Source organism: Manis javanica, chromosome 7, assembly GCF_040802235.1.
Source record: "Manis javanica isolate MJ-LG chromosome 7, MJ_LKY, whole genome shotgun sequence".
Taxonomy (NCBI): domain Eukaryota; kingdom Metazoa; phylum Chordata; class Mammalia; order Pholidota; family Manidae; genus Manis; species Manis javanica.
In genome coordinates, this window is record NC_133162.1 from 5,906,057 (window position 1) to 5,923,992 (window position 17,936).

The 17,936-nt window shown below is 47.5% G+C and overlaps 1 protein-coding gene across 4 annotated transcripts in view; it reads left to right on the forward strand.

The window, feature by feature from the left end:
* Positions 1-17,936, forward strand: part of ADAM12 (ADAM metallopeptidase domain 12) — a 328,481-nt gene that overhangs the window by 258,588 nt on the left and 51,957 nt on the right. For all 4 annotated transcript variants that reach the window (XR_012132960.1, XR_012132961.1, XR_012132959.1 and 1 more), the window contains exons 12-14: positions 11,511-11,688; positions 16,161-16,250; positions 17,688-17,883. Coding sequence is in view for 1 of the 4 variants with exons in the window: in XM_037011665.2 (XP_036867560.2) it covers positions 11,511-11,688; positions 16,161-16,250; positions 17,688-17,883 (464 nt within the window). In the remaining 3 variants the exon portion in view is untranslated. The remainder of the gene's footprint in view (positions 1-11,510; positions 11,689-16,160; positions 16,251-17,687; positions 17,884-17,936) is intronic.

Here is a 17,936-nt window from a genome sequence, read left to right on the forward strand (position 1 = left end):
GTGCAGTCCAGCCACCTGGTGTGTTTGTGGCCATGGCTGTGTTTGGGCTTCATGTGGGGACGGAAGCCTTCTCCGTACATGCATAGCAGAGTCCCTGTGCAACTTCTGGGAGGCAGGAACGCTGCGCCCATTTTAAACCGTTTAGGTCTGCACTCCTCTTTCAATGTACATTACAACAGCAGAGAATTATTTCCTGCCATTGCTCGTTAATCCAGCATTTTATTTGTGGTAGAACATGTGTGAAAACATTATAGCTGAAATTCTGCCAATCACACACACACACACATACACACACACACACACACACACACAGCTTTCTTCTCTCCCTAGGACATGTGGCATGGAGGCTGCAGTGTGAGGTCAAGGGCAAATTTTGGGTCTCTCAGCAACAAACAGTACTCAGAAGGACTCACTTCAAGTTCCACTAGGTCAGGTTTCTTGTCTGGTTCGTTGCTGAATCTCCAGCACCCAGAACAGTGCCCGGCCCATAATAGAGTTCAGTGACTACTACTTGAGTGGAAGGATGGGTCAAAGGATGAAAGGAGAGTAGTGGAATGAGGGATGGGCCCTGGGTGGGCGGATGAGTGGCTAGCTGGGCGGTGATTCCCACACGATCAGGTGCGTGCAGAGTGAGACCATCTCTTCCTGTTTTGTGTGACGGCTGAGCCTCTGGGGGAGATTCTGAGGCTGTTGGCTTATTAGGTATCCCACGCCATTCTGAGGTGGGTCCAGAATTGCTTACAAGAAGAGATGTGATAAAATAAATAGAAACAAAAAATAAAATAAAAAAGAATATGGGCTAAGAAATCCAAGGTAAATAGGTGTCTGAGTCCATTGTTTTCCTGTAAATACTCCATGGAGATCAGGGTGACGGGGGCAATTTGCTTTCAAAAAGCAGAGTCCTCCAGAAGTGGCTTCTCCTGAAAGACTTTGCTTAACTAGCTGAAGTGAGAGGAGGCGGGTCGAAACTGCACAAGCAGCTGTGAGACCCCACAGGCTGCACAGAGCGCTCACCAGCTTGCAGAGAGCTCCCATATCCCCTCTCGGGTCACTGTCTTGGCCCCCCAGGGGAAAGGGCAGATGCCGTCACCTCCATTTTACAGATGAGAAAACGGGTTCAGGGAGGTCACAGGCCCCCAGTTGGCCAGGTTCAGCCTCCTGCCGTCCACCCACAGCTCCTGGCTCCGGCCGTTCCTCCGCCCTTTCCCAGGGCCTCTGAGCAGAGGGGACCTCTGTTGCGAATCACCGGGCTGAGGGCGGTAGGAGGGAGGGCCAGGGGGCCATCCCCTCTCCTCTCTTGAGTTCTGGGTTGCCCTGACGGCAACCCCAGCATCAGGAGCTCAGTGAGGCGAGAACAAGGCCCATGCAAACCTCAGCCGTGGTGGGGTGGCTTAGGGGTATCTACCATGGCCATTTTTTCTATCATATTTGAATAAAAGTGTCTTCCTGGTTACAGACTTGCAGAGTCAGCAGAAGCGATTGGCGTGATCTATGCAGGTCTGCTTCCTGGGGTAGGAGGAAAGAAGAGAGATATCTTGGACAGTAAACTGTCCCTTATTTATCCCCTGGATCTGTTTACGTCTGCCAGAGCCCAGGCCCCAGCGAGCCCCATGCAGAGACAGCGGCCGTTCCTTGTACTGCATCTGAGAAGCTTGTCTCAGACACAGCCTCTGGTGGGCTGGGGTCCCTTTACTGTGGCCCTGGGTCCCTGGCCCTGGAGCCCCTCACCCTTCAGGACTAGGTTTGGGAGGAAACGGCCATCAGGCACAGAAGTGAGGGGTCTCCCTTTGGTAACACGTGAAGGTCTCCTGTGCATCTCTCAACTGACAGAGCTCAGTTGGTATCTTTATTAAAAGTTCTGGGAAATTACATTTGTGCTTTAATTGGTTTCCGGGGAGGAGGAGCAGAGGTCAAAGTTCATGTGTTAAAAACATGAATTATAATGTGCCACAGATGGCTCCACTCAGGGCCCCAGGTGTTTGCTATTAACAATGGAAATGTCCTACTAAAGGCATTTTTGATCATTTGGTCCTGGCCTCGTGCTCTCCTTCGCCTTCTGCAGCCCATCTGGTAGGCTGGCTGGGTCAGCATTTGGTCCCAGTGCAGTCACCTTCCATTCCTGGGGTTGATGGGGGGACGAATATTCCTCCAGGCTCACCCGGGTTCCACTGTGGCGTGAGAACCAGCGTCCTCGTTGCCGTGGCCCCGTGCCCAAGCTCCCCAGCCTCCCCCACCCCGCCTCCCCACGTGGGCAGAAGGTGGGTTCTGGGTCACTTCTGTCTCCCACCACACCCCAAGAAGCCCGCCAGTGGTAACACTGCTTCCCAGGGGGCTGACCATTCCCTTTGCCCACAGCGTGTTGGACAGGCTCAGAGCCTCCCTCAGGTAGGTGCGTTCCAGAGTGTGCCTGGCCTCAGGTGTGCAGGATAAATCTAAGCCCAGGCCTTTGCTTTCCATTACACCAAAGACATTCAGGGAGGGGCTTGAAGGTGTGCTTGGAGTCGCCCACAGGATCATGGGGGTTTGCGTTCACCTGTTCTTCCCAACTCCAGGGAGCCGGAGGAGGCCCGGGCAGCCACCTATCTCCAATGATGCTGAGGCTCCGGGCTCAGCCTGTTGTATGGTATCCCTGGAGACCGCCCGAGGCTCCTGCCCTGAGGCCCTTGGCCTGGGGGTCACTCCTGGGGACCTCATGACTGCCCAGCAGGCAGTGTGATTTGGGGGAAGAATGTGGGCCTTCCAGTCAGAGAACTGTTTTTTACTCCTAACTCTAGAACCACATGACTGGCAAGGTACCTAACCTCTCTGAGCCTCAGTTTCCTTGTCTGTAGAATAAGAATGAGGTCATCTGGCCCCCAACAGTGTCCGTGAGTGGGAATGCCCCCCTAGGTCCTGCCCCATGGCAGGGCTCACAACAGAATGGTGGCTGCTCCTCCTGTTTGCTCTCATCAGCCCTGGCCCGCGAGGCGAGGTGAAGCCAGAAGGCCCTGAGATGGGATGACCTCCTTGAGCGGCACCTCGGTCCTCCCAGGCTGCTGAGGACCCAGCCAGCTGCCACAGATGTGGACGCCACCACCCTGTCCAGCAGGACAGTCTTGGCTGCACCCAAATTCTGTGCACAGTGATCAGAAGTTTTTATTCCTGGGTGTTCACTGTGAAAAGCTAAAGGTTTTTCTGAAGATGGGCCTAGAATTTTTGGTTGGAAACTCGGCCAGGCCAAGTCCATCCCAACTGTGACCTCTTGCACTCTTTTGCTGTGCTTGGGACTCTCAGCTACGAAGAGAAGAGCATATCAGGGGGGGGATCGGGGGTAGGAGGGGCTCGGGACCCTGGAGACACGAAGGACACCCGGCATGGCCCTGAACTGTGAGTTAGTGAGCTGTGTTTGGAAGAGGTCTTCAAGCTAGTTGTGGACTTCATGATAAAGAAGGAGGAGTTAGATGGTGCCCTCAGACAGCACAGGCCAGGTCTGGTCTTCGGTGGTCCCCTCTGAGCCCAGTGCCTGGCCTCGGCTGTGGGGCAGAAGGGGAAGGAATGCAAGAAGGGAGCTCCCAAGACACAAGCTTTGGGGAAAACATTTGGAAGAGACTTCCAGGAACTGAGAACCACCACAGCCGCAGGGCAGGTGAGAGCCATGTACGCTCGTTTTTGTTTCTTTCAGTTTATTGGTTTTCTGGTTGATCATTTATGCTCCCGAGTCCGGGCTCTGGTTCAGCCGGAGAAAGCCGGGCCCTCCCAGAAGGAGCAGGGTCTGTTTGCCTTTTTAACACCATGCATGTATTAAATTGAGGGACCAGACTTAACTGGTTGATCATTCCTTTGACTCCTGAATCATTTTCCTCCCAAGTTTACTTGTACTTGTGGTTTTACAGCTTAAAGATCGCTACGTTTTGGCTACAGTTATAACAAAGTCCACACCCTGTGGGAAATGCTTCTAAGCGTTAGTATGTACAAGGCACTGAAAACCAGTAATTTGAAATAGCCAACGTGGCAACTCTAAAACAAAAAAGAAATACACATCTTTTTTATATGAATGCTGACACCCAGCATCTCACGGTGCTTTACAGTTGGCCGAAGCCTTTCACATGTTTGCTTGGAGCGCACAGATCCTGACCCTCAGCCCGCGAGGTGGTTGGTATTACCCTCCTCCTCCTAGCGATGTGAAAACAGGCTCAGCTTTCCCACTGCCCTTCAGCTTTAACAGATGGGGTGCTGAGACCTGGTCTTCCAAATTCAATCCTTCTCCACGGCCTCCATGCCACGTGCCCAGGTGGAGAAGAGCCTACCGGGCCTCCTGAGCTGGCACTTCCACTGCCAGGAGAAACTAAAACTCCATCTGAGTCTGCAGAAAGAAATCAGCAGGAACAGAATGTCAGCAGCAAGTTTTCCAAAGCCGGTTATCCCTTTACCATCTAATCATTTATCAGCCGTGGCAGCTGTGAGGTTTTCTTTTTCTTTTTTTGCAATCGGGATGGCTTCCCCTCCATCTCTGATTTCTGCGACCTTGGCTTTTCCTGTCGCACAGTTGTGTCGGCTCCAAGCCGTTCCCAGCAGCCTCCCGGGCTGTTTCATTCTCCCTCCGTTCACTTCATTTCTTTCCTGCAGTCGGTACATGTACTCATGTCACCCCCAGAACTTGGAGCTGGGAAATCGGGCCCTGGGACCCAGCGCACGTTCGCTAACAAGGCAACGGATGGAAGGAAGTATCAAAAACTGTGACCTGCAGCCCCGACGAAGCCAGCCTGATTACAGCTGCTTTTCCTGGCTGCCTAATTTCCAACAAGAAAAGCGGTTGTCTCCAAATAATTCCCAAAGAGCTTTTGCAAGGCAGATAACTCCCGACTTCTACCGTCAGAGTTGATAAATTGGCTTAGTATGATTCACCCCAAGAATCTAGCAGTGAAATGTACAATAGGTTCCTACAGGAAAAGAATTTTCTGACTGCAGATTTGTCAAAGTAAAAGTAACTCCTAATAATGTTTTACTTGGCCGCTTCATGATGGCTAAAATACTAAGCCGTGACTGCACTTACGGTGGGAAGCTCTAAGTGGTATTCCTTCTTTGCAAAGTGAGTTGTGCAAGGGTTTTTTCTCCAAAATCACCTAGCTATCTGTTTCATCCCCTTTTTATTTCTGACCTTGCATTCATCGTGGTAAATTTGCCTTGGTAGTTATCTATGTTAGAGAAAAAGTGTCCTTAGTAGTTATATGTTAGAGAAAAAGGTGGAGGTGTGTGACAGAAGAGGTCACAATCTGAGCAGAAGCCAGACACCCTGAGAAATTCTCTGCTGTCTGCTAATGGCAGCAGTGCTTTCTGAGTCCCAGGTATAATCATTTTGAAGCATTCTAATGCCTAGGGAAAATATCATGCAAAAGGGCTTTTTTTCCTGAATAATTCCCCAATTTTATTGCTTTGCACCAGCCTATCATTGCTATATGTCAGTTCAATTAGCTGCTGTCCTGACATATTTGGGATAATTTGTGGGAAGTATTAGGAAGCACATTGTGGTGAGCTTGCTGAAAGCTGGGGAGGAAGCCGAGGCTTTTCAAATGCTGACCCTGGGTTGTATACAATCGCTGATGTCATGAGCAAGTATATGGCCCAAATACTGCAGAGAATAAAGCCATAAAATAAGACAAGAGCGGCATGAGGCAGAGCGAGGCAGAATTAGCACACGTGGGAGTTTGAAGCAAGATGAAGGAACTTTCTCCAGAACAGAAACATCACTTGGAGATGTCAGAACCTTTCGAGAAGCCTCACTTAGCATATCGTGTGAAGATGAGCCTGTCACTCTGGTGTGACACTTAAAGATATTTGAAAATTCATTGGTGATTTGAATTTGGCTTTAAGAGACAGATACTCATGGACTTTTTAGCTCATGCCTAAAATCACATAAGGTTTCCAAAATACCGAATGTCGGGCTTTTCTCAGAAAATGGAACCAGAGTGTAAAACAGAATACTTCTCAGAGTATTTAAGTACAGAGAAGGCGACCTATGGTGCACCTAGATTGTGTTTCTCATTCTTTTTTATACAAATAGGTGTGGATTTGTCCATATATTATCTTTACAACATCTGTATTTTAAATCTAGGTCAGTTTTCCCAAACTTTAATTTTGATAAATCGCCTGGACCATCAACTGACGAACAGGTAGATTGTGATACAGTCTTACTTACAATGGAATGTTATTCAGACATAATAAAAAAGCGCTAATGGTGCCATAACATGGGTGAACCTTGGAAACATTATGCTGAGTGAAAGAAGCCAGATATAAAAGGTCAGAGACTGTACAATTCCTTTTATACGAAATGCTCAACAAAGGTAAATCCATAGAGCCAGAGCAGATAAGTGGGGGCCCGGGCCAGGAGAGGGGAGAATGGGGGTGTGACTGCCAAGGGTGTGTCCGCAGTGAGAAAAATATTCTGCAATTCGATTGTGGGGATGGTTGCACAGCATGGGGAATGTGCTAAAAGTCACTGGATTCTATCCTTTTAAACAGTGAATTTTATGTCGTGTGTATTTTGCCTCAGCTTTAAAAAAATGACCTGGAGGGCTTGTTAAACACAGGTGGCTGGGCCCCACAGTTGAGCTGCTCTGACTCAGAAGGTCCGGGAGGGACCTGAGCATTTGCATTCCTGGAAGGTTGTAGGTGATGCTGACCCTGGGGTTGCACTTTGAGAACCACAGATCCGGGCATCTGTGCAATGGAAGGGCTGCTCCCTTTGTGTTTAAGCCGGCACGTCCAGTGTTTATTGATCACCGTCCAGGACTACAAGTCATCAGGGCTGAACTGAAATTAGTGTTAAAAAAAGGGGGTTTTCAAATAACTGAACTTGGAATCCCATCTAGCCTCTGCCATCCCTTAACTGAACTCTTAAACAAGGCCTTTCACCTTGTTTGCATAATAGAAATAAAAATACCTGGCTCACTGGATTGTTTTGAGAATTTAAATTTAAAAATACAAAAAAAGAAAAAAATATGAGCAAGGGCCCGTGATATCACCTAGCTTACAGCAGGTTCTCAATAAAGTTATTAAAAAATAGATACATTATATACCTAACTGTATATCAACTAAACCTAATTGTATACATTATAATTGTAAGCAATTTTACAAATTTCATATAATTTACATATTATATGGATAAGTATAATTATTTTATATGTATGTAAATATATTATCACCATATTTTATTTGATAAGGATATTTCCCTTGGCAAAGGTTCTACAGGGAGACCGTGGGAAGGGCTTGGGCCATATTTGTATCATCTTGGGATTCTCCTCAGAGCTTTGGACATAATAGACACTTGAAAACTGCTTCCAGAGTGAGTGAGTGGATGAATGACTAAGTGAAAGAGCAGCAAACATCTAAAGGATTTAATTCTTCTGTCATCAAAAGCTCAGATACAGAGTCAGCACCTAGGAAGCAGGGTGACAATCTTGGCTACGCCAAGCATACTCTTGGTGACATCCATTCACATGTGGCTGAATTGGAGCAATAGCAATCTTCATAATCCTGTGCTGATAGATCCAGTCCCTAGATCCTGACACTGGGCTGGGGAATGGATTCCATGCCTCGTTCATGATCTATTGGCACATTTTTTCATGCAAACTAATGCGCTGTTCTTTGACGTCTTCAGCCAATAGTCAGTGACAGCCGCTGTGCACTAGGCTATGGGCAATCAGTAGCTATTTGGATGTAAAAAATATTCAAATATGTGTAGATTAGGGTGGTATTGTAATGAGAGGATCTCATAACTGGTACCATAAAATTCCCTTCTCTTGAGATTTGAAATCATGTTAGAGCACTAAAGCCTATCGGGAGAGGTCCGTTGGGTCAGATGTAATTTTTAGCTACTCGCCAATCAGCTGAGGGGGGGGCTCAGCAGAAGAAGGAAGATGATGAGAAGACTTGTTTGCCAATCAAAAATAATTTGCTAAACATGGGGATAATAATAGGCGTGTGAAGTTCTTCAGCCATTAACAGTGCCTGGTCCCTGCAGGCCAAGCCCCCCTCGTCCCCCAAATTAATGATTCTCTACTGACATGACTATGAGCAGCTGAGGGGCCTTCTCTGGAGAAGGGGCTGCCTCTTGGGGATGTGTTCCTGAAAGAGGACCCTGCTTGTCTTCTGTTCCACCAGGTCCTATGGGCTGGTCATGCCTGTCCACACTCCTTAGCACCGGCTCTTTCCTCTGTCTGTCACATTCTTCCACCAGATGTGCTCATAACTCGGTCCCTCACATCCTCCTGGTGAGAGCCTCACATGCCACCCCCCAGTGAGATCTTTCCTGACCACCCTCCCTAAACGTTCAGAGCCCCCCACACTCATCTCCTCCCCACTGCCTGTTACATTTTTCTCTGTAACATCCATCCCCTTCTCGCACACTTCGCAGGCCCCGTCACCGCCTTGCCTCTCGGCCCCACTGGAATGAAACTCTTGGATAGACAGGATTTTTTGTATGTTTTATTCATTCCCATGTCCCCAAGGTCTTGAACAATGCCTGGCACACAGTAGGTGTTGAATAAATATTTGCAGAATAATTGAAATGATGAGCAACAGGATGCTCTGCTTTCTCCCTGTACAACCTGATTTCCTCTAAATGCCCAAATAAGTTCAGGAATTTTCTATCATAATGAAGTAGTCACCTAGCCTCCCTGGTAAGAAATCACAAAAGAGTGGAATCAGCACAGGGACTCTACAGGTACAAAACACTCCCTAATCTCATCACCATTTGCCATCAAGAGAGAATTCTTGGATGATGCAGATGCATTTTCCATCCTCACGTAGAAGGAGGAACGCTGCATGGTCCAGCCCATGGAGAAGGGAGGAATGTTTGGGGAAGGGTCTCTGGCCCTCCCAAGGGGCCCCACTGGAATCTCTCTGAGCAAGGCAGGCCTCAGGCTGGAAGGAAAGAGGACCCGCTCACAGGTGCTCGCAGCAGAGCTGGGGGCCACGGCCAGCAGTTGCTGGAGGTTTTCATTGTACCAACTTTGAAGGCAGGCTGGTGAAATCAGGCTGTGTGGTGTGAGGCCCGGCTCTGGGCTGGCGGTGAGCGACCCTGAGGGAGGGTCTGTTTCATTGCTGGCAATTTATTAGCACTGCATTTGGCATCTGAGGAGAGGTGTTTCTCTGCTGTTGAAGTAGAGACACCTTGACGAATTAATACCTGGACGTCATTCCTCAAAGCAAGGTTGAGAGCCTGTGAATTGGATGGATAGTGTCTATCTATGATACTAAATGAGAGGAGATTTTAAAAGCACTTGGGGTTTGTCCTTCAGTAGAATGAGCAAAGTTAAAAGCAATAGAAATTCATTATTCTGCAGATAACTACACTTGTATCTGACGTCTACCCCAGGCCCACAAGTGTGGTTTTGCCAGAGGTGATCTATTCCCTTCTTCCAAACAATCTGAAGTTTAAGTCCTGGACTTAAACTGATCTCATTCATCTTGTTTCTATCCATTAATGTCAGCACCCCCAAAGCCCAAAATGTATTTGTTATTTTGAAAGGCAGTGAGATGGGAGAACTTGCTTTGAAGCTGTTGCTGAAGCTGGTCTCAGCCCTCGAATCTCTGGACCTTGGGGGACATTCTCTGCAGACTTGTGAAGCAGGGGATTCATAGCACTTTTTCAGCAGGCTTCTCTCACCTGTTATCCTTGCCATAAACCCCTCCTGAGTTTTGTAATTTATCCTAATGTCTTTCCTAATTAACAGTTAACATAGTCTACAAATGAGTTCCTTTCCCGAATGAACTGATAAGAGTTCGTCACAACACCCACTTGCACTATATCACTGAGAAAGTTGTTTAGTCTCCCAGATCGGGCCCTGAGAAAACTCTCACACATAGAGGGAGGTCCGACATGTGCCTTGATGAAGTTTATTTCTTTGCAAAGAGAACTGTTCTCAATTCCCTGTGTAATGCACCATCATCTTTTCAATACAAAGCTCTTCCAAATTGATAACGTTATCATTTTTCTGTGGATCCTCATTTGAGGCTGTTCAGCATCGCTTTGATACCAGAAATAATCAATCTGCCTGCCAAGGAAAGTTAAAGATTCCAGAAGGAACTTTGTTCAATGCTCTAAATGAGTCCTTCGCTTATTGTCTTTGCATCCAAGAGCAGAATTTGCGTTTATTGATTTATTTGTATATTGGCATTAACTCCAGAGTTAATTACCTGAGACTGATAGAAAATTAGAGTGGGGGGAATGGGCGGGCAGGATAAGACAATGTTACTCGTTTGACCATGGACATCATCATCATCAAAATATTGCCAAACTCTGTCACTGAATGGTGGCTAGTCTGCCCTCTTCGGGGAGATACAGCAGCTTTCGTTGATTTGGCCAGTTAATTAAGATCCAGTTTTAATGTCATGCTGCAAATGTCTGCATGGGGAGAGGCTGCTGAATTTGCTGGTCAGCAGGTCCTGCTTGCTCACTAAGTAATAAAACTTCCGGATTTCTAGCACGCTTGCCCCTTATAATCCTTGCTGCCTATAGACATGGAAAAATGCATATGAAAAGAGAGCGGGACCCTCAATATTTTAGATGCTATAGGAAACAAACCTCCAATTTTCAGTGGCTTCCCTTAATAGAGGTGTGCTTCCTTCCGTATGACACGCTGGGGCTCAAAGCCGCAGGTGGATTCCATCTGCACAGTGAGTCAGGACCAGGTGCTGTGTCTGGCTCCTCCATCTCCTAGGACATTGGGATACCCTGAGCTCAGCTGGCAGAAAGAGAAAGAAAGGACATAAAGGGGAGCAGTCAGCTTAACTGCCTCCACCCAGAAGTGGCTATGTCACCCTGTCTCTGCTCGTGTTCCTTCACCAAGAATTAGTCACACAGACCACCTGGGTGCAAGGAGACTAGGCAGCCATTCTAGACCATGCAAGGGGGAGCATGAGCCTTGCAGGGAGGTTGGCCAGCTCTGCCACATCCCTCTGTAGCTCTGCTATTTCAAGGCAAGAGCAGGAGCTGCATTTCTGGCTGCCTCCATTCTCTTACAGCTTGCAGGGGAAAGACAGTGGTTGGCCCTTCACAGACATGAACGCCAGTATCAGCCGGCCCTCACCGACAGTATGGCAGTTGTGTTCAGGCAACCACGGAATTGATAAGCATAGTCGTTGTGCTTTTTTCTTCTTTGCACGTTCTGATCAGGACAATTGCTATGCATTAACATTTACAAGCTGCAGAATTCACTTCCATTGCATCATTCCATGCAGAACTGTTAATAATGTCTGTAGCAAGATTCCATCTAAACTTGTTGATTTGACAACTGTCAAAAGATCATTTCTTTTTTGATAAAGCACTCATTAGTGGTGTTGCACTGTACAGGAATAGATCTCAGGGGCTGAATGTGCCTCAGTGTATGCTGGGCATTTCAGCATTTGTTCCCTGAGACTAACAGTGGACACTTGGGTGGGTACTGCCTGTTGCCACCATGAATATCTGCACAGGAAGGGCTCAGGGGATAGGCCAGGGGGCAACTGACCATTCTGGCTCCTCTCCGCAGGTACCCCTTCCCCATGATGTTCAGCAGCTGCAGCAGGAAGGACCTGGAGGCCAGCCTGGAGAAAGGCGTGGGCATGTGCCTCTTCAACCTGCCAGAAGTTAAGCAGTCTTTTGGGGGCCCAAAGTGTGGGAACGGATATGTCGAAGAAGGAGAAGAGTGTGACTGTGGGGAGCCAGAGGTAAGGGACCTGTGTTCGGATGTTTGCCTCTGTTCGTGGCTGGGCAAAGAAGCGAGGGCTTAGAGGCCTGGCACCGCAAACGGAAGCGCTAGACATTCAGGCTGGCAAGTCTGACAAGGCCTCACAAGCCAGGGCGGCCTTCTAGAATGTTAACTATTGCACAGAATAAGCTGTATCACCAGTTGAAAACGATAAAGAACCATCTCTGTTGAAGGACACTGTATTCTGGCTGAGGACAGGAACAATGAAAAAGCATTTCATTTTTGAGTTTGACAGAGAAGAAAGCCTTGAAATGCTAGCTTCAAATGGCTCATAAGCACCATTTCTTTCTCTTTGTAAGGCAAATGACCAGAGGGGAATATGAATTAGCAGCATTCAGTTTTAACCAAGAGCTCCTCCCACAGCTGCGGCAGCCTCTTCGGGGTGAACAGGCGGAGGCCCCCAGGCGTCTGCCTCTTTGCTTGCTAGCTTTCAGAAGCAGTAAGTGAAAGCTGGGAATGTTTTTATCCAGCAAAGGGCTTATTTAGCCCTGTTTTCCAGCCAATGTCAGGAAATATTCCTGTTTCTGTAGGGTCCAAGATAAAGTTAGTCAACATAAAAATTATAACAGCCTCTTTTTTATCTCTGAATAGTCTTGAGAAAGAAAGAGAAAGACGGGCACGGTGAGATTTCCTGGTGAAACAAGTGCCCGTCAAAGCTTGGAAGAGGCTGTATCTAGAATAAATCAAAACAAGCAGTTTGTCTAGCAGGCAGTCGGCATGTGGGATTCCCCCCACCCACCCCACCCACTCCACCCTGAGAGCTCATGCAGGCTGAAATGGTCGACAAGTTCAAGGCGGGCTTAGCTAACTTCACAGATGGGCTTAATGAGGCTTCAGGAAGAACATGTGTGGAGGGCTGCTCTGAGAGGAGGATTCTGGGGTGGAAGGATGTTGTGCTGAGCCCCTGGGACATCCCCCAAATTCCTGTGCTCATCACACAATCAGCTGATGTCCTAGCCTCTGCTTCTCAGGTTTCTCATACCAGCAGGAAGGGTCTTGGTCTCAGTCTGACCGTTTCTACAGGCATGTTGGGAGTGAGTTAGTCCTGGGGCATGGAGGTTGTGGACCATGTTCTGGTGCCCTTGCAAACTCAGGATTTGTCAGTGATGACAGCACTCCACAGCTGTGTTCAGTTTTCCCACAATGCACAGGGAGTGGCTGCTGGTGTGCAGCCATTTGTTGTTATGGGGCTGCAGAAACCCTTTTTAAGGCTGGTGGAGGAAAACTTGAAACCATCAGGAGGTGGGGTATGCAAAGGGGAAATTCCTTGGAAATGTTGATTACTTGAAGAAAACTTTAAAATTAGTTGAAATCACCCATATGTCTCAGGAGAGAGCATGTTGACTTAAAATGATTTGCCATTGATTTGAACTTCTTATAACTGTTTATCTAAATAAATCTGATAGCTCTTCATGGAGCCCTGAGCTCTCAGGTGTGGAATGACTTTGTCAGGAGTTACTCCATATTCCAGCAGCACCACTGGCATTGCTGACACCCTCACCATCACGCCGTCACCATCTCCACTTCCACCACCATCACCACCAGATGCTCGAATGCCTGAAATTTGCCAGCCTCTGCAGTTTTGACACTCTCTTATCTCCACCACAGAGTCACTCAGCCTTGACAGGTGCTTACTACCTGCCCAGGCAGCAGGGTGCCCTGCAGGGCAGCGCCGAGTAAAGCAGACCCCTCCTTACGCAGAGCTGTGTTCTGCCTGCTCGGGATTCCCAGCTGCGTGCTTCTGTGGTCAGGGTCCTTACTTCAGAGGACAAGTTCTTGATATTTGACGAGAACTCCCATCCAAAATTTGTTCTTTCAAGAAATTTCTTGCTCAGCTTTTAGTGTTTTAGTTTTTGCTTTTCAAGGTCTAAGCTCCAACTGTATCTAATGGTGTGACAACCTATATCCAGCTTCCAAACTGCTTAGACCAGAACTTGCAGTCACAGCTGTTAACTGGGCTCATCCTCCGCAACCCAGGGTTCAGGCCCTGGAAATACCCGTCCCACCTTTGCTTTGTATTGGTCCATGTGTCCCCTGGACAGAGGCACTCAGTGGGTCACCAGATCAGTGAGCGAATAGGGACAGAACAACCTCCCCCCTCACAACTGGAACCCGCTACCTCCCCCGTGCCCTCAAAAATAACCTCCACTATTTTCAAGAAGATGCCTTATAGCCTTGGCCTAGTTCACAGTGATTAAGAGTCTATGTCTACTACCTGCGAAACCAGAGTGACAATTAGGGCATTTGCAGAGAATCCGCTAATGGCTTCATTATTCCTTCTTCTTTGGGGACCTAGTGTTCACGAGCTCCGCTGAACTTCTCTATTGAGTATTAAAATAATAAATGTATCAACAGATGAGGAATTTGTCTCTTCTGATAAATATAGTACTGCAGAAGAAACCGATTCTGGGTAGTTAAAGAGACAAGGGACTGCCGGAGCCTTCTGCACAGGGGATTGGACTTGCACCAGCCATAAGGGTTTCCTGACAACTCACTCATTCTTCCAGCTAACAGGTTTGGGAAAGCAGCCTTATCTCCTTGTTTAAAGTCAATAGGATGCCAGTAGCTCACAAATATCTTTTAAACTTAGTTATCTTTCCCACATTATCAATCCCCTTTAAAGTCAGAGCCCTTCTACTTGGCTGCATTTCCATTTGAGCTGCTGCTGATATTATTTAGTAACTTGCGGGGAGGTGGGGAGGTAGTCTCACAGGGTCTCAGAACCCAGTTTTAGGATGGCTGATTTGACTTCGAAGTTCAAGGAAATCTGTAATTTGGTTAATGCATCATTAGTAGAGCCTGCCAGACTGTATGAACAGGGTGACATTGTTGTATATTTGATGGCACTCATCGGGAATGCAACTGATGGATGCCTTTTAAAAAAACAAAACAAGTTCCTAAATATTTTAGGATTGTAAGTCTATGAGTTAGAGACCCTTACTGTCATTAACATTGTAGCTATGACGTCTGGGTGGCAGTTTTATCTTCCTGTGAATATTATGTCCTCTGGATGTTTATAAAGCCCTTGAACAAATTTAAAATTTAATGACTTTGGATACAAGTCTAACAGGAGCAATGGTAAACCCCAAATGAGAGCATAATTCAGTTTCACACAGGGTACAGTTCAGCTATCCAGGTTAGCCATCAATCTTCTGGATTATTGACAGAATTTTGTTAATTGTGCTTATGATACTAATAATAAATTCATTCACAGAAGATGGTTTCCAGGAGGAAACTACTGTACTCTTGAATATGTAGTATATGATTGGCTTCACTCTAGCCAATAGTGTATAAATTCTTCAGCACACATCATATAGTTTTTTTTATTAAGGTGTCATTGATATACACTCTTACAAAGGTTTCACAAGAAAAACAATATGGTTACTACATTCACCCTTGTTATCGAGTCCCCTCCCATACCCCAGTGCAGTCACTATCCACCAGTGTAGTAAAGCACACATCATATATTAAATAAAAGGACACTGATAAATTCATCAGTACTAAGTAGACTCTGAACTCTCCCTTCTGATAATTTAATTTTACAATGTGTAAACACAATTATTGGAATTTTCTAAAGAACAAGGACCTCATAAATACACTAGATAAATGTATATAGGCCCTTTGTTGAGAGCAAAGCATAAGGTGTCCATCTCTTGTTTCCTTTTGTTATAAAAAACTGGGTACTTGTGAAGCATAGCTTAACAAAGAAGTTAATTTCCTCTCTCACTTGTATTTCGAGAGGAGAATCCATCTAATGTTTGATCTCACTGTTTAAATCCCTTGCAAGTCAATGCACACAGCCCACAGGCCTCCTTTCCGCCTCATGGTTATTCTAACGTGCATTTCCCACCGAGGAGTACCTTGGCTGGTGGGACAGCCCACCTGTGCTGAGAAGAGCCTCATCTGGGCATTCGGTGAGATTGTAGGAACTGTGGTTGAAATCCAATTAATCTGACTTCATTTCCTGCCAGAATGCTCCAGATTAAAAGGAGCAGACAGTCAGTCTTTGACATGTAAAGTTTCCATGCATCCGTATATATTTTTAAATAATTAAGTTCCACATATTCCAGTGGCCTGAAAGAGTTCACTGCAGTAAGACCTGCAGTAGTGGGAGACCTCCCTGCAGAGCCCCAGCTGCTGCTGACCTGGATGACTTTCAGCCAGTCCTGTCCAGGCTCTTAGCCCTTCATGAAAGGCGCTCAAGTGCTGCTGACTTTTCCCAGGGACCCGCGGATCAGTCAGTTCATAAACACTTAACTAAAGCTTTACTTTTCTGCAGATGAAGAGAATCCTCCTTCAGGCTGGTTTTTAGCTCAAGAGCCGGGCTCTCTGGTTCTTTCTTCCCTTTTGCAGTCACTTAAGATGCCACCTTGCTTTCCATGACTAGTTGCTCCAGTGATCCTGTCAAATGAATCCCCTTCCCCTCTCCAGGAATGCATGAATCTCTGCTGCAACGCCACCACCTGTACCCTGAAGCCAGACGCTGTATGCGCACACGGGCTGTGCTGTGAGGACTGCCAGGTGAGTTCTCCTGCCCCCAAGGTCACCCACAGGTTCACGTGGTTCCACACCGCTGTGGGGCAAGCGATGGGGCGGGGTGATTTCCCCACACTCACTCTTAACTCTTCACACAAGTTGGCATTACCCTCCTCCTATTTTTCTTATCTTCCAACCTTCGGATGAAATGCACATGCTAAGCCATCTGTCATAAATTATTTCATTATGGGCTGAAAAGTAAGTGGACCGAAAGACTCAAGCCCAGTGTCAAACATACTAGCTGTGCTGTTGGAAATACACGTGGTCCTATCACCCTTGCAAGAACAAGCAAGAGCAGGCCCCCACCCGCATCACGCAGCCTCTGCTCAACCCCAAGAACATCTGCCTGCTGGACTGAGAAGCCATGTGGGTTGTTCCAGGGGTTTGGTGACCGTCTGGATCCCAGTGCCCTCCTACCAGCATGTGCCAGCCGAGAGCTGCAGGTTTCTGCTTCTGCCCTCTCTGCCACAGGACTGCGTTTGTTTGTCAATTCCATTGTCTGTCTCATTTTTCACAGCTGAGACCTGACAGAGTAGAAGACTGAACTTCGATTCAGAGATTCTAAGGGTAGAGTTTTATTTCTTTTTAAGTATGCAGTTCTGTTGGCATCCTGCTTGCAGGAAACTCCCTCTTAGCTACCCACTAGAGCGCGGTGATTCAGAAGCACATTACAGCAATTTACATTCTGCTTAAAATACCCTTTATCCCCTTCCTACTTGTGGTTAACTTATGGGGAACATTAAAAGCAGCTGGCACGCCCTGGCACATAGCAGCTGGCGGTGGAAGGTGCCTGGAAGGGGGTGTGGTGGGGGACACCGCTGGCCATGTAGCTTCAGACAGGCCACTCTGAGCCTTACTTTCAGCCACAAAAAGATGCAGTGTTGGTCAGATGGTTCCTAACATCCTTACAGCTCCCTTGCGTCAATTCTCTCCCTTGCCCTGTCAAGTCCTACAGACAGGTTTTGAGCTCTATGATTTGATGACAAATAATTGCTATTGTGATTGTGCCCTTGGAATTATTTTTGTCCACTTGCCCACAAATGCTAGCGCCCACCATCTTAACCACATGATGGTGTTGGTGAGCAGAGACCTTCAGAATTAACGAGCCCATAAGCCAACACTCTCCCCTCTGCATCCTCTAAGGGGACAAGTGCCAGTGACTGACTTGTTTGCTCACCAGAAGATGCTGTTGCATGAAATTAAAAAGAGGCTGCTCTTCTTAGCGGAAAGGTGAGCCCCAGAGCTGGGAGTGCCTGTCTATTGAATGACGCTCTCTGTTGTAAAGGAGGCTTCCTGTGAAAGCCTCACCCTCCTGTGTGAGGCTGAATGAGGATGGCTCTCCCCCTTTGCACCCCGAGGGCTGCTGAGGACCTGCTCCCCCTTTCCACAGTGTGCACACTGTCAACAGCTCTCTCTTTTCAGCTGAAGCCTGCGGGGACGGCGTGCAGGGGCTCCGGCAACTCCTGTGACCTCCCTGAGTTCTGCACGGGGGTCAGCCCCCAGTGCCCAGCCAACGTGTACCTGCACGATGGGCACCCGTGCCAGGGGGTGGATGGTTACTGCTACAACGGCATCTGTCAGACACATGAACAGCAGTGCGTCACGCTCTGGGGACCAGGTACGTGGCCGCCACTGGCTGGGTGCCCAGCAGCAGGGCTGGGGCACTTCCCT